Genomic DNA, 17,697 nt, shown 5'->3' on the forward strand with positions numbered 1-17,697 from the left:
CATTATACAGCATATATTTTCAAATACGATATTTATTACTGTTATCATATATTTTACTCCCTTCACGAAAACGAATTATTGAAACATTCTCTTCTTTAATAGGTCAGAATTGGAACATTTAACTAACAGTAAAAATTGGGGTCTTAGTATGGTTTTGCATGAATAAACAACTTCTATTTTATTTACAAAAATTGATAGCAAATAAATACTCAAGGTAAAATAAATTAAATGTTTACCTTTAAAAGTATAAAACAAAAAGTAAGCCACCCTACAAACGCCTAGTCCCTTTTCCCAACTGTTTAAACTTTCTCTGAAATTATGTTTCTTGAGTATACATCAAGAAGGCAGTTTTCTGCATATTCCAGCATATACGTCTTTTGAAAAACAACTACCTAGTTTTATTTTCCTGAAAAATCTTTCTTGAAAATTATTCCACATTAGCACATACGGATTTACTTTCAATCCTTTAGCAATTGCATGGAGTCCTACTATATAGATGTACTGAGGTTGGACAATTAAGTTCACAAACTTGCTGCAACGATGTTGCTAACCTTTTTTGATATCAGAGATTATTCATTATGAATTTGTACCAACTGGACAAACAGTTAACGAAGTTTACTATTTGTAAGTGCTGAAAAGCCTGCATGAAAAAGTTAGACGACCTGAACTTTTTGACCTCTTGCATCACGACAATGCATCAGCTCACACGTCACTGTCAGTGAGGGAGCTTTTAGCCAGTAAAGAAATAACTGTATTGAAACACCCTCCCTACTCACCTGATCTGGCCCCCAATGACTTCATTCTTTACCTAAAGATAAAGGAAATATTGAAAGACATTTTGATGACATTCAGGACATCAAGCGTAATAAGATGACAGCTCTGATGGCCATTCCAGAAAAAGAGTTCCACAATTCCTATGAAGGGTGGACTAGGTCCTAGCATTGGTGCATAGCTTCCCAAGGAGAGTGCTTCGAAGGTGACCGTAGTGATATTCAGCAATGAGGTATGTAGCACTTTTTCTAGGATGAGTTCGCGAATTTAATTGTCAGACCTCATATGTAATATATTTAACCAGTTCCCCATAGATGGATATCAGTTTATTCCCAATTGTATTTGATTGGTTGATTTTGTGTACTCTTCCAAGTATAATCAAGTCTCAGCATTAGAACTCATGGGCTCATGTATAGGTACACATTTAATTTTTTTAGGTATTGTTAAATCGCTCTCCCAATAATTTACACTGTTATATTCCCACAGTACCTTTCTCCACACCCTTACAAATGCTATGTACTTCTAAATCTGATTAAGTATTATTAGAATGGGCCTTTACAGGTCATTAGAATGTTATTGAACCCCTTCAGAGTAGTTTATTTATTTACTTCGTGGAAGATCTAATTGGCTTTATTAGGTGATTCATGAATCGCGCAGCGCCCCATCTAGCAAATAGGAGGATGCACCCTAGAGTAGTTAAATAGCTTCAAAAAAAGCAAAAATATCAATTCTCTCAATCAAAATACCATTTTCCACGAATGGGACTATTTCCTAAACAAGATCTAGTCTGGTAGTATTTAAACAGTACTTTATTTCTTTAGCCCTTTTATTCTTTCCGTCTTAATTTTCTGAATTAGATTTTAATTTAAAATCATATACTTATAGTAAGTGAAACAATATGGAGATAATATAAAAATTTACATACTATTTTGATCCCTTTCTTGATCCCACCCCCCTGAGGTAACCAATCTCACTGATCTGCTGTATTCCTATCAGTTTCTCCATGCTCAAACCCATATAGACGTGTTTGGTTTTTTTAAATTTTATTATTTGTTGTGTTTTAGTGAGCTTTTAAACTGACTTTTTCATTTAATTGTGTATAATGATTCTTCTGAGGCAAGGTCCAGTTCATTCTTTTTAATAAATACGTAGTAGCTATCCCATGTAGTATGGAGATTCCAGTTTGTTAAAATATTGCCATGTAGGTAAACATTCAAATTGTTCATAATGCTTTTAATGTTATATATATGATTGCTTTCATTTCTGTAGAGTAGATATCCAGAAGTGGAATTACAAAGTCATGAGGAATATGTATGTTTCATTTCGTAGATGTTACCAGATTGTTTTCCCAAATGGTTATAGCAAATTATACTCACATAAACAACATGGTGGCCTTTTACCTGCTTCTTCCACAGACCTGGATGTTACCATGTTTTTTCTTTTAAAAATTTTTCATGAAAATGTAGGTAACATGCAATATGATACTAGTTTCAGGGGTACACCATAGTTATTCAACATTTATGTACCTAAAGAAGAGATCGCCATGGTAAGTCCAGCAACCATGTGACACCGTGCCATGCTATCACAATTATTAAGTATATTCCCCATGCTGTATATTACATCCCCATGACTTATTTATTTTATAGCTGGAAATTTGGACCTCTTATTCCCTGTCACCTTCCCCTCCCCTTTTTAAAATTTTTCAATTGCAGTTGACTTTCAGTAATACTGAATGGATGTTACTGCTTTTAAAATGTTTGTGATGTGATAAAAAGTGTCAACTCGTTGTTATTTGATTTTATTTTTCCATACAAATAAAATTGAGCAGTTTTTTCTTGATATTTTGATTAACATTTACGCTTCATCTTAGATGACTTGGCTTGTTATATCCTTGGTCTATTTTTACTATGTTTTTATAAAGTATGTTTATATGGGATTTAAAGTGTCTGTTATGTGTTATAAATATGTACTTTTCTCTTTTTTTTTTTGGTCATTTAACTTTGTTTGCATGATCTTTGGCATATGAAGTTTTATTTTTATGTGGTTAGGTATGCCTATCTTATCCCTTATGATTTGGGGTTTCTTGTCTTATTTCAGGAGGAATCTTATCATCCTAAGTTTAAAAAATATTATCCTAGGTCATCTTTTAATGTATTTGGGGTTTCCTCTATATTTATTATAAATGCGTGTGTGTGTGTGTGTGTGTGTGTGTGTGTGTATGTGTGTTGTTTGAGGTAGTAATCTAGCTTTGTTTTCTCTAATTATGCCATCAGTTCTTTTCCCACTAAATGAAATTCTGCCTTTGTCATAATTAGTAAGTTTCCATGTATACTAGCATCTGGCTCTTTAATACTTCTTACATTCCAGGGCCTTGTTTGATTTGGGAAGAGAGTTTGGAAGCAGTTAAAGTCAACAACAATTCTAAATATAACCTTCAGAAATAGAAAATGAGACCACCTTAATTTTATCAGCTTCCTATAATGGAAGGAGCAAGAATTTAGAATTCCATTCCCTGCTCTTCAATTCCTAATTATGTGACCTTCAGGAGGTCATTTATTTTGCCCCTTCCACCCTGTGGTAGCTCAATTCAACAGTGACCGGTGCTTTTGTAAGAATTAGAGAAAAAATATGTAGAGTGCCTGACCCACAGATGACATTCACTCAGTCGTACCTAGTATTATTATTAGTGTTATAACTTAACAAAAAATATGAACTGAGACATTAGATATCAAATTATACCTGTTTCAAACATAAGCAGGTAGATTTCTTCATGACTATATACATGTATTGTATGCAAGAGGAAAAGAATTCCAAATGTGTTAATTTAAAAATTATTTCAGATAAATTAGTCTGAACTATAAAAATAACGTATTATATATTCAAATCTGGCATCTCTTTTTTCTAAGAACTCTATTTTTTTTTTACTTTTTCTTTTTTTCTACTGAGAGCTAAATAGGCCTAACACAAGTAAAAGCAACATTATTAACCTGTTTGCTTTATTTTAGGTAAATAGGGAAAATGCAGCTATTAAATAATGGTACCAGAGTAAATTTAAATTCTTTTATATGTGGCTAACCAGTGGAAGGAGAAGCTGGAGGTTAGAGGAGAAAGCAGGAGAGTCTGAGAAAAACAGAGAGTCATTAAACACAGAAACACTGTGGACCTGAGAACTGGATGGGTGCAGGTCTAGATGCAGATCCACTGAGGTTGGACTCAGCCTGTGGCTAGATATGCCCCAGTTCTGTCCAACGGCTTTAATGTTCCTTGTAGATTAGATATGTCCTATGGTTATCAATAATACATTAATATTTCTTACCCTTATTTCTCAAGAATCCCAGGACAGTTTCTGGAGGTTTAGGAAGGAATGATAATATTAATGAAGGCATGCAGATCAAATGTAAAAGTAAAAAGTTAAGAAGATAAAACAATTGAAAACCTCTTATACCTTTTCAGCCAGGTAACAAGCCTTCACAAGGAGCCATTTTTAAGTGGCTAAGGCACAACTTATAGATGTACATTCTAATTCCGGTATTACCACCCTCTCTACCCCACATGCACTTTAGCCATAAAATATCTGCAAAGCAGAAAGAACAACTATAGAAGTAAGCATAGTAATTTAAAAATTATGCTCATAAAAAAATATCTACCTGTGTTAGGTGGTATTTGTTTTCTTTCCCCTTTACGTTTCATTAAGTTACAAACCAAACCTTAAACTAATCATTTTTAAAATTATTCTCTTATTACCTAGTGCTATTTATCTACTGAATAAAAGATTAAATTTAGCCTTTGTTTTCGTTTCTCTTATTTTTATATTTTCTCATCATTTTTATATTTATATTTTTATTCTTTTTAAAATTTTTATAGTGTTTGCAATAAAAGAAAGTGGGCGATTGGTCATTTATCCTTCTCAGTTTTCCATTTAAGGAAATTATGATTTATATGCATTATTATCATCTACGGTGCAGTCAATTAACTCCCAAATAAGCATCTAACATTCAATGATATGCATCATTGGCCTTACTAATTTTGAAATATTTATGTACTAGAAAACCAGATAAATTGTTAATGTTAAGTCATCATTATATTTTTTATAGTTTCTCAATAAAGTTTAAAATAATGGCTAATAAGATAATCAAGACACTACATTTTAAAGAAAGTCTTTTTGTGTTTTTAATTCTATCAAGTAACCACCTTTTTGGAAAATGACAGCAATAGTTGTCATTGCGAATTGCAACTGACACTATCTCCAAGCATCCATTTTTCATGTTGTAGGTCTTTTCCTCAATATTTAATTGACTATTAGGACTTCTTTAAATACGAGGAATTTTAAACATAAGTTAGCAAAACTTCAACTAATAGAAGACATAACTAGAATTATTTATATTTACATACATGCATTCGTACATATATGCAGCCTATATGAATACACACATACATCCTACTTTTTAGGAGAGAAGGTAGATGAAAATAAAAGAAGGCATTGATAGTTCAGCAATGTAAAATGTTAGTGGAGTGGTGGACTGGTTTTCAAAAATGCCACACCAAGGCTGGGAAACTTGTAATTTTTTGATAGGCAGGATGTGATGCCTGAGAGATCAAGGAAGTTGGCAGGCAGGGACAGGTATACGCCTGTAACACTAGCCTGTGACACGGAGCAGTTTCGTGGGATAAGTCATATTAACAGCAATAAGCAATATGCTACTGAAATTGGGCAAATGTTATTTATTGTTTTTAAAAATCTTTTTTGCCCATGTCACCGTGAATAATATGAAATTCCTGATAGAGCTAAATTGTTAAAAGAGCAGTCGTCAAAATTTTGGGAACCCTGGGGTCTAGTCCTTTCTTTGTCGCCACATCTCTCTGTGACTTTAAATAAAAGTGGAACATTCTTTTGGACCATTGATTTTTCTAATTTTCCTTACATTGTAAGGACATGATTATTATTACATTTGAAAGGCTTTAAGGGCCTCAGAAAGGATCAACGATAAAATATTATGCCCGTTTTTGTATAAAAATACTCAGTAAATCAGTAAATTTAAAAATCTATACAATCAACTATAATGTACTAAATACATTTACCCTGAATGGATTAGCAGGGTTTTCTTGTTCTGGTTTTACAGGGAGTCAGAAGGATACTGAGATGAATGAAATCCAGATTTCAGTCTTCTGTGATGAGACGCCAGCTTAGTAAATGGAGCGCGTGTAATGGGCGGAGCCCTTCACCCAGGGCTTGGGTAGGGGACTGTGGGCATTCACGGGACGGTGATATTTCAGGGGGATGAAACAACGTGAGAAAAAGTTTTGAGCACTGTGTATAGGAAACCACGAGTAGTGCAGTCTAGGTATGTGAAGAGGAATGACAGGAGACCAAAGAAAGGTATTTGGTCGGGGGCAGGGGCTAGGCTGCCATGGGTCTTAAAATACGGCTGAGTTAGGTTTTTATAAGTTATTTTATAGAGTGAGAAGAGCCTGGTGCACAGTGTTGAACACCGTGGAGTGAGGAGTCAGACTGATGTGATTTCAAATCCTGGTTTTGAATGACTTCAGGCAAGTCAGCCCTCTGTGGAATGAGGGTGACCCTGACCACCTCGCAGAGTGACCACAGAGCTAATGAAGTAATGCCTATAAAGTACTTAGCAGAGACCCCGGAGCCCAGTAAACCTCACTAAAGGATAGAGATTATTGATGAGTAGTATTGCCCCTTTGATATATCTGGAAGAAATGTGAAAAGCAGAGGCAAGACCCCTCCCCACCATCATGAGGAGAAGACTCAGGGAGGGCTTATTGCAGTAGTCAGAAGCTAGTGTGAGCCTGAATGAGGGTAGTAATGGCAGGAAATAGCGAGGAAGGGAATGGAGTCAACCAGTGACAGCGAGGTGGAGTGACAAATTCTGGGAAACCGTTTAATGTGTGAGGAGTGGGGGATAAGGGAAATGATGAAAAGATGAAAACATCTGCAGTAGGAGCCTGCGTCAAAGAGGAATGCTGCTTTCATATAAAATAGTGGTTCTGGAACTTTTGTGTGCCTGAGAATCTCTTGGGGGACTTGTACATACACAGGTGGCTGGACCCCATCCCTTCTGATTCAAAGAAGTTTCCAGCCGATGCTGATACTATTGGTTCAGGGCCCACACTTTGAGAACCACTGCAGTGGAGAAACAGAAAACACAGGAGGGTGTGGCTCAGGGGAGCCCATGACTGCTTCAGCGGATGGATCATTGAAAACACCAGGTTTGAATCTGATTATAGAGAGAGTGAATTTGAACATCACTAGTGCATATGAACCCACGTGATAGTCACATTGCCAGACACTGAAGAGCCAATGGCATTGAGTTACTGTTGAGTAGACAGTATTTTAAAAAACCATCTGTAGTGCGGTAGGAAAAGCTTAGGCTTTTACCTGTTTATCTTGACGTTTTCATCTACATGTGGCTCTAGCAGAAAGCATTCCTTGTGTTTTAATGTAAGCCTCTTAATTTTTTTTTTTATTTCCTAATTAAGGAGCTTTGGTGACAGCATTACAGATAAGAGCCTGAGCTTTAGAATACAAATTTAGAGCATCTGGCAAGCTTTGCTCTTTTTCTCTCTGCTTCATTAAAACTAAAGGATAGACAATCAAAGCTAGAACCTGGTATAATCCTGTATGGTTTGGCAGTAGGATTCAACAATAAAGATCTTAAAATTGTTCGTCTCCTATTAGAATGTTAGCTAGTGTAACAAAAAATCAGATTGGTGGTTGTGTCTTGTACTTTTCTTTCATCTTAGACAAGATATAAATGTAAGAAGCAGTGGACCTGGCACAAGGCACCTAATGCTGCACAGTTGTTTCATATGCATCCTTCATGTCCATCCAGTGGTGTGAGATCAGCAGTTTCCATTTGCAGGTTAACCCTTTGGGGTGCGCTGCTCTTTGTAAATATTCATTGTGGACAAAAGGGCTTAAAGTTTTGTTTTTCAACATATCAAAAGCATTTTAAATGTAGAATGCAGTATAACACCTCTAGTTCTGTATGGATACATAAATATATTAAATGAGATTTTGCCAGTGTTGCAAAGTTGTGTTCTGCAAGACAATATTGTATCTTAAGATGTTCATAGTTGTTTCTGGAAAAACAAAATGTGTGCTTAGTTTAAATAAATAAAAGAGTTGCTAAGTTAAATTTAAGCTAATTTTCTACTGGTAGACTTTTCAGAGCTTTTTACATGCTAGTGAAAGTTCAAGATTTGGAATCTTCTGGGCAGTATTTTCCAAACCTACTTGACTGGAACTTCATTCTTTAAGGGCATAGCTGGTGGTGGGGGGTGGGGGTTGGTCAGAGGGACACTGGTGTCCTCAGAAAACGGTTTGTTTGAGAAAGGCAGTGTTAGTTGTTCAGGACTTTTTTATTTTGAATTTCCTTTTAACAAAGGAAACTAACCAGTACCAAATATAGCTATCATACGCCTAGCATTTTAATAATTAATTATGTATGACTTAGAGACTACCAAGTAGATCTAATAAAGATTTGTCAATTATTGAAGAAAAAAAAAACACTGCTAGGGCGTTTGATCACCTATCTCTACATTACTAGCTAGTGATCCTAAGGCTGAGATCAAGGAGCCTGGAAAATATTGATGCTTTGATTTTAGTACCAGTCTAGATTAAAGAATAATATTTTGGATGTTTTTGAGAATATATTAGCTCTTAAATTTTCCTATTTAACGTAGTTCTGTAGACCTGGCTCAAGAGCCTCACAGATATAATTATGATCATAATCTCCTCATCTTTTGAACATGGGAAAGGGGAAAAATTGCTCTAGCATGTCCTGAGAACTGGACATATCCTGAATGATGCGATTTACCTTAAAAATCTAATATATTATTCAGTGATGATTGATCTCTCAGTGACACTAAGACACAAAAGTAAAATTTCGGGGGGAGGATTTTTAAGCAACAATTATTGAAATAAAAATGTTTCTTAACTACTGATTGCATCCGTCATTTAACTATGTCAGTTTTCTTCTTTCAGTATGACCAGTACTCAGTACTTTCTTGCTGAGATTTATAGGCATGGGAAGGCATGCTAATTGATATGAGATGATTTTTAGTACATTGATGAACATTTAAAAATATTATGTATTTCAGTTTATATTAGGAAGTTATAAAAACATTAGAAACCATTATTTTAGTGATTTTAATACCTGGGATGATACTGTCCTATAAAGGAGTCAATTTAAAGAGAAGTATTTATTAAAAGATAGTAGAGGTCAAAGGGGAAGGTAACATATTGAGGAGTCCTGGGATCAAGATGTATTGTGTGATGAGAAGAACTTGAGGATCATTAAACTGGGACGATTAAACACACGATTGAGAAGAGAGAAGCCAGACCCTGGAAAAGGCAGGGGTCATGGCGAGGCCAGCCTTAGACAAGGAGAGGACACTTCCCTCCCCCAAGCCTGGACAGAAGCTGACGGTTAGTGTGAATGTGGGAACAGGAAGTGAGGATGTCATCACTAAGGGACTGGTATGAGTGCCTACTGCTCTTTCTTGTCGCCATCATAGCAGCGGTAATTATTGGAGCTACTCCTGAGTTAGTGAATCAGTTAGAGTAACTTGAAATGAATAGGTGGAAGTGATGGCGAGGGGGCAACTGTAGCTGGATGGCATGTGCCAGAAATGGGAGTCTATTCATTACCCTAACCAGTCTTTCCCCTGAAAGAAATGAAATATGCTGAATAAAACTATTTAAATTGTCCTCTTAAAAGTAAAGGCAAAGCTGGAAATAAAGTAAGGAATTCACAGAAACCAAAGCTAACATGGAAGTGAGACTCCTAAACTTAAGTAAGCGTAAACTTGGCTTTTACCCTGAAGGTATCTGCCAGCCCTAGGTGATCTGGGCATGCCATTTGACAGTGACATGCTACAGTCCATCTGAAGGCTGCCTCAGGAGGGGATTCTCATGGAAGATCCCTTACCCAAAGCCAAAACTTTAGAAAGCTCCAGTGTTGCCTCAGGGTGATCAGAAAGCTGACCCACAGAAGAGGACCGGCCTGGGTGCTGGTAGTAGGGAAAAGTCTCCCCTGAGAGTTTACACCCATGAGATTCAAAAACCTAAATGGCCAATAAACATATGAAAAGATGTTGGTTACCAGGAAAATACAAAACGAAACAAATACAAGATAGCATCCATACCTATCAGATTACCAAAACAAAAGGGGGGGAATTTAAACCCCAAAATGCAAATCAATTTCAGTGAGAATGTGGGGAAACTGGAATTGTCATACACTGCTGACTGGAATATAAATGAAAACAACTACTTTGGAAAGTAATTTGGCAGTCATTGTCAAGTAAAGTGGAAGATGTGCATAGCCTTCAACCCAGCTATTCCGCTTCTAGGTCTCTACTCTGGAGAAGCCTGGCACATGTACACAAAGATGGTTTATACAAGGATGCTTATTTTGCAGCATGCTTATTATTGCACAAAATTGGAAACAACCCAAGGAGTCATCATGATGAGAACATATAAATACATTGTGCTATAGTCGTACAATGGAATACTATTGAGTAATGAAAATAAATGAACTAGATCTATGTGTACTGATACTGCTAACTCTCAAAATCATCTTATAATAAAAGCAATCTGCATAAAACTGCATACCATTGATATAAATTGTATGAACATGCAAAGCAATACTATACGAGGACGGACAATTACATTCACGAACTCATCCTAGAAAAAGTGCTACATATCTCATTGCTGAATATCACTACAGTCACCTTTGAAGTACTCCCCTTGGGAAGCTATGCACCAATGCCAGTGCCTAGCCCACCCTTCAAAGCAATTTTGGAACTCTTTTTCTGGAATAGCCATCAGGGCTGTCGTCATATTACCCTTGATGTCCTGCATGTCATCAAAATTCTTTCTTTCAATATTTCCTTTGTCTTCGGGTAAAGAAGCCATTGGGGGCCAGATCAGGTGAGTAGGGAGGGTGTTCCAATACATTTATTTGTTTACTGGTTAAAAACTCCCTCACAGACAGTGTCTTGTGAGCGTGTGCATTGTGATGCAAGAGCCATGAATTGTTGGTAAAAAGTTCAGGTCATCTAACTTTTTTCACGCAGCCTTTTCAGCACCTCCAAATAGTAAACTTGGTTAACTGTTTGTCCAGTTGGTATAAATTCATAATGAATAATCCCTCTGATATTTAAAAAAAAAACAGATTAGTAATATCATTACAACAAGTTCACGAACTTGTCAGACCTCATATGTCACTTATGGATCTGTAAATATGGAGTAGCAATAATATAAAATATTCATGTGATTATTAAACACCAAATTCAGGATAATGGTTCCTTTTGGGGAGGAAGGAAGAGAAAGGAATAGGATTGAAAAGAAAGAAAACAAGGAATTTCATTGTCTGTAATGTTTTATTTCTCAAAAAACCCTGAAGCAAATGTAGCAAAATATTAAGATTTGCTATAGCTGAGTCAGGTTCTCCAAAGCTCATTGTGTTATTGTCTGTGCCTTTCTGTACATTTGACTTATCTCACAGTATTAAAATTAGGAGAGAAAATTTCTGTCAAGAAATTTTCTATAAAAAGAAGCCAAAAAACGACAGTGTCTCAGGTTGGGGTCTAGCATGCAGAGTATTTATTACAGATCAACACTGGAGGAGAGAGGGGAAGGAAAATCAGGATTGGGCAGGGGAGAAGTCCAGGGACTGCACAGGATGGCCAAGCCCCTGGGGAGATTTCTAACAAATCTGAGCCAGGCCTTTAGCCCACTTCAGTCAGGGGCTAGATGCAGCCTACCCAGCAGGGTGTACCTTAGGGGAAGGTGGTTCTTTGTAGACGGGCACCCTTGGAGTAGCTGACAGCTGGAGCACCATGTCCTTCCTTGGACAGTGCAGCTGTGTCCGCCATACGAGAGCCAGATAAGGTCATGAAAAAGTGAAGCTTTGTTTCTTCTGTTCCATGATTCTCTCAGAATATTTATCAATATCTTTACATGAGAGACATAAGGTAAAAATAAAGCCTTCAAACAAATGTGAACTGACTCCATTTTTATAGCATATTAGTAGACTTGACTTGCCTTCAAAGTTTGCTTATGGTCTTTTTTGCCAGAATTTAAGAGGAAATTGTCATATACTAAATCATTGGCACGTGCTTTTAACATTCTTTTCTTTACTCCTCTCAAAGGAGAACAAATATAAGATCCTCTTATAATCCAAATGCCCAGTTTTGGATGCTGATTTAAGGATCAGCCTTTATAATCTAAGTTTAGAGGATAAAATATAAACATTTTTTTTGTAGATGGCATCTCTGCATAATCATCTTAATGAGTGTTATTTTAGAAATCATTAGATGCGTTTTTATATGACTGTAATACTGTTTTCATCGTCAGTCAAAGAAGCCAGTAGAGACAGAATTGTCAAATATTTACACCCTACTCATCCATCTCGGCATTCAGTTTATGTTATGTAAGGATAATATTAATTTGTAACAAAATATACATATACTTTACTTGTAAATAAATATTCACAGGTATTAGGTAATGTTAACAAATCCCATGCTTCCTGATACTGTGCTTTCAGGGCTTTAATGACATCCTGCTTGTGAGAAGTGTAAGCAAATAATGGGTAGAATGGTTTTGATACAAGTACCCAATGATGTTCAGTATTATGGACTCCGTATCCAGCAGGAATAAAATGTGGATTTCACTCATTTCATACGGATATTAACAGAATTACCCAACTTTTAAAGAAAAAAAAATGTAGCGACATCATGTGTGCATAGGCTCTCCTAGTAGCTCAACAACTGCAAATGGTTTCTGTAGGTGTGTCAGTCAAGGTTTCTAGTTGCAAGATACAGTGACTGACATGGCTTATTGTGCAGAAAAAGGTATTTATTAAGTGAGTATTAAGTGAATTCCCACATTTGTTATAAGGACTGGAGAACAAGCCTTGCTTGAGACTAAGCTTCCAAGAAGTGTCAAAATCTGTGCCACAAACGTGGTCAGATAGAGAAACCACTAACACTGCCAATGAAGCATAAACGTAGCAGTTTACATGGAGGTCATTTCCATGTTAAGAATATGACCTTCAGACCTACTGTAGGGAGTGCAGAAAGGAAGTGGAAGGAAGAAAATGAGCTTTGTGTTTCCTAACGTCAAAGTCTTGGCTTCAGCACCTGAGTCAGTCTGGCATATTCTTGGCAGAGCCAAAGCCACTTGTCTCTGCTTCTGAAGGAAGGAATTATGGGACAGTGGCTTCCAACTTCTGCCTTCAAGGAGGAAATTTCCCAACCGTTTTCTTCAAAGGATGCTCAAGAGAGCATAGTCACAAACCTGATAAAAATCCACTAAAATGGAATTTTTTTCTATGAATGGAGTTCTTTTTTTATGTCCTCATTTGACAAAATGTATCTTAATCCTACCTTGGTAACTTTTGGCCATCCCAAATTGTAGAAAACACTCCAGCCCTCAATCCCTATAGCCACCAAAATCAGAACACAAAGGTAATGTGAAAGCTCAAGGAATATTTTGGGGTTCACCGATGGACCTTTCCTGTCCCAGATTGATACAAGCAGCCAGTCTTCTGGGAAAAGAGGTGTATAATAAATAACCGAGTAAAATAATGGAAGGAGTGGAAGTGTATCACAAAAAATATGATACTGTTTAAGGGCAAAGAAAGACTAAGTGTGAGGTAAACAATACAATTTGTCCTTAAAATCAACTACTTGATACTGAATGTTGTGCAGTTATTATCTATGTGGTCTTTTGTTGCTGAACATATATTAAGAACCAGTGGTCCAGGAATTGTCTGCAGAGACTGGTAGTGTCCCATTACGGTCGTGTTGTACAGCATCATGGAGCCAGCCACTCATTCAGGCCGTGCTCTATATGCCCACACCAATGGGCTCATTAGAAAAGGATTCTCATTATCAGAAAACAATAAGTAGTGCAGGGACGATTTCTTAAAAGTTATTCTAAGAATCGTTTGTAGAATTGGCAAAATCAGTGCTGTCAAGTAATTGCCCATTTGCCTGGTTGCACAGGGAGTTAATACTTTTTCAGTTAATTTTTATTTTTGCATGGCAGACAAGTACTTACTCACAGGTAGCTCAAGTAGTTTTATTTCTGATTAGTTTGTAGGTTTGGGGTTCATGTGCCTGGTATTTTGAACTAGCAGTCATTGTCCAATGAAACACCGTACAAGTTCAGCATTTGCTTTGAGTAGACTTGTAAGGAGATAATATGGCACAGGGGAGCTTGAGGTGTTATTGAAGATGTTATTTATGGCTTCAAAGCCTTTGGAGTACACTTGATTTGATCTATAGATGTTTTATAGCATAGCATGCTTTAAATTTATTAAAATCCTGTCAAGATAACAGTGAGATAAGTATAAAAGAAAACGTTAAAAGCATTTTCTCTTACAATACAACTTCCTTGCCTTTATGATACAGCATAGAATGGGAAATATAATTTCTTCAGTCTTTCCAGCTTTTTAATACAATTTTAAATTCTATACTATTGCTCAGACTTTTTAAATCCCCCCCACTCCTTCACACCATGATACATGAATACATTTGTGACAATAGAAAAATTTTGCTGTTTATATTGTTGGTAAATATAACAAGACTTTCTCTGCGGGACTAGAATGATTTTGTTTTCCTTAACAATTAAAAGGCTTCTGTTAAAAATGGTAAAATGATTCTCATCATGGGAACTTACATTTTTTTAATGCTGTGCTTACAAACAGTGTGAGCGATATAAAAATTAGCTAATGAGGACGAAGACCTTGTATTGCTTGGTGGGCCTCTATTGTAGACACATCAAGTACGGGCTCTGTACAGCACTGTAGCAGAAGTACCGTTTGAAAACCTCAGTTAGCACCAGAAAAAGAAAAAAGAAAAGCAAATAAATCTCTAGATGTTTCTAACTGCAAACAAAGGCAAGTATTCTAGTACCTTTAAGTGTGAAAAATCTACAAATCAGGAGGGTGTTTAGGCCCACAGTTCTTTCCAAAACGCTGATTTCACAGAGCCACACTAGTGTTATGTTATGGGTATGTTCCTATGTTTCCTGTGACATACAGTAATTCATATATCTTTCTGAGCAGCAAACCTTGCCGCCTTATATGCCTTTTATTTCCTTGAATCACAGGAGCTTCAGTTTCAACGACTCACCCGAGAACTGGAAGTGGAAAGGCAGATTGTTGCCAGTCAGCTAGAAAGATGTAGGCTTGGAGCAGAGTCGCCAAGCATCGCCAGCACCAGGTACAGGCCGACGGCTCTAGCTTTTTACACACCTTCCAGTTACATGCCTTATTAAGTTGTCCCGGATGCAGCAAGTGATTCTGTTAGTGTTGTCACTGTTAACTTGACTTCCTGAATTTGACACCAAAAATGTCAATTTCTTCTAATTTTGAGAAGCCTCTTGTAGTATTGATTATCCTTCAATCCTGTGCTTGATGTGTTTTATGTGGTATTGGTAAGCTTCTGTACCAACAGCTACTATGCTATCTTTAGAAATTTGACTTATCATATGTAGACACAGGTAATGGATGTTTTTCCAAAATTAATTGTTAATTATTTGGTAAAGCTAATTGGTTTTGAAAACCTGGTATTGATTGTTTTTTACTAGGAAATAGTTACTAGGAATGTTATCATTTAGTTAGCTTTTGAAAATACCTTCAATTTGCCTTGAGTTCTTCTAGAACTCTGTAAAACCACTGTATAAAGTAATTACTATATGAAATAATTCAGTGTATTCAAATATAGTAAATTCAAAACCAATATATTACTGAAAAAAATCTTTAATCATAATTATTATTTTATATTTAAATAGCCTCTTAGATTATTTAAAAACATCATTACTATAAAAATGACTTCCCTAAGCTCCAAATGGTGATATCCCTGCTATCCTCTTTGTGGCTTGCTTTCTTTGTAATTACATATTCCACAAAAGCCTACCATAAAAATACTTTGGTTGCTTGCATTTTTACGCTTGGTTTGCTTCCTCCTAAGTAGGTATGTGCCCATAGTAACTTGTCTCTCAGTTATTTCTAACATTGTCATTGTTCTACTTCTCAAAAAAATCCTTAGTGAAGAGAATGCAGTATGTAGCTTATCTTTTCTACCTAATTGTTGCTATGAATTCAAAAATATTAGGTGGGTAAGTTGTGTACTAAAGAAATTTTTCATCTCTGGTCCTTAACCATTATGCATTTAGTATGTTTAGTAAGGCATGAAGGATACAAATAAGATAAATAAAATTTTAAAATACAAATATCAAATTATGTGATCATTTTTTAAATGTCCAGCCAGTTTTTCATAGGAAGGTAAATTAGAAACAAAGTGTAAAATTGTAAATCAAAAATTTTTAACTCTGTAATACTCAATGAAATACTTTGCCAAGGAAGTTAAAATGGTCAAAAACTGATTTTAATTTATTCAGTGTTTTTTTTTTTAGTTTTCTGGATCTTTAGCCTGAAAAAGAGCAACTCATAAGTTCAATACTATCGTATTGTATATTTCCAAAAAGTAAAGGCCAACAGATTTTAAAATCTATAATTTTACACTAATAGAAAAATTGATATTTAAAGAATTCAGTTAGGACTTTTATTCTGGCAATTTAATTAACTATAGAAATTCTCTTGATAATTTAGAAATACTTGCTATATCAATAATATAAGTCAGTGCATAGAGGAAATGGTAAAAAAAAAAGGAAAATCGTCAGGTGCTAGAACTAGGATGCAGAGCTGCCTCTGCAGGAGGCCTGGGACAGTTAAACCCCCCAAAAAAGCACTAGAGTCTTGGGTTTAATCCCTATGCAGGGACCAAAGAATGAGGCCTTGTACGCCTGTGTGCTCAGGCTGGTATGTTTGAACTTAAGGTCGCCTCATTAAGCCATGACTCTCATAGGGCTGCACCCCTGGCAAACCCCAGGTGTGTACCACATGTGAGTCTGTAACCCAGATGTAACTCCGTATTGTTCGGGAATCCCCAGATGAGAAACTAACATCACTAAAGATGAGTTCACAATCAGTTATTATAAAATTAAAATAAAAAAACCGCAACAGTGAGTGAGAAACAGACAGCAGCGTAAGATTTAAAACTTCAAGATTTGGTATCATTGGAGAAAGTCTGACAGGTGTGCACGGGAAGACAGGTATGAGGATGCTCACTATAGCGTTATTTGCAAAAGTGTTAGGTTGGTGCAAAAGTAATTGCGGTTTTGGCAATTATTTTTAACCTTTTTGACTGCAATTACTTTTGCACCAACTTAAAATATTAGAAAGGACGTAATTTTCCATCAGGATGGAACTGGGAAATAAACTGTGGATAAGTAAACTTGAGAGCAGTTAAAATGAACTAACTAGATATACATGAATCAATATGGACGTCTGTGCAAAATAGAATTCTGAGTGAAAACCACAGTTTGCAAAAGAATGGGTATAGGAGGATATCATTATGAACATTTTAAAATATACATAACAAAACTGTATAATATTTAAACAATGTTTGCTATCGTTTACGGATGTATGCATGTATAGTAAAAGTAAGACTATTTTGGAATGACCCCAATTTAAGATAGTGGTGCCTCTAGGGCGAAAGAGAGGAGGAAACTATCAGGAATTAGGCTTTATTAAGATTGCCATTTGGAACAAACATGACAAAATATTAACATCTGTTTAATGAGCGGTGATTGATATGTGCATGGCTACTAGATTATTTTCGGCACTTTAAGTTTTAAAATACTAAGTATAATAATTTTAAGATTATATGATTGAATTAGCTAATTCCACAGGTTTGTGAAAAATCTGTTAGTAAAACATGTATTGTGAGTGATACTTAGTGAGTTTGGTGCTTTGTGTCTGGATGTGCCTGGCATGTCTCTGGGGCTCAGTCAGTGCATGTGGGCTGAATGAATGGGTCCTGCAGAAA

At 36.0% G+C, this 17,697-nt stretch overlaps 1 protein-coding gene across 17 annotated transcripts in view; it reads left to right on the forward strand.

Annotated features, from left to right (window-relative positions):
• PKP4 (plakophilin 4) overlaps nucleotides 1-17,697 on the forward strand; it is a 228,375-nt gene that overhangs the window by 110,725 nt on the left and 99,953 nt on the right. For 13 of the 17 annotated variants that reach the window (XM_074336670.1, XM_074336698.1, XM_074336705.1 and 10 more), the window contains one exon: nucleotides 14,915-15,027. The exons of the other annotated variants lie outside the window; for them this stretch is intronic. In XM_074336670.1, coding sequence (XP_074192771.1) covers nucleotides 14,915-15,027 — 113 coding nt within the window. The remainder of the gene's footprint in view (nucleotides 1-14,914; nucleotides 15,028-17,697) is intronic. 17 annotated transcript variants of the gene reach the window in all.

The sequence above is a fragment of the Rhinolophus sinicus genome, linkage group LG01 (genome assembly GCF_036562045.2).
Source record: "Rhinolophus sinicus isolate RSC01 linkage group LG01, ASM3656204v1, whole genome shotgun sequence".
NCBI lineage: Eukaryota > Metazoa > Chordata > Mammalia > Chiroptera > Rhinolophidae > Rhinolophus > Rhinolophus sinicus.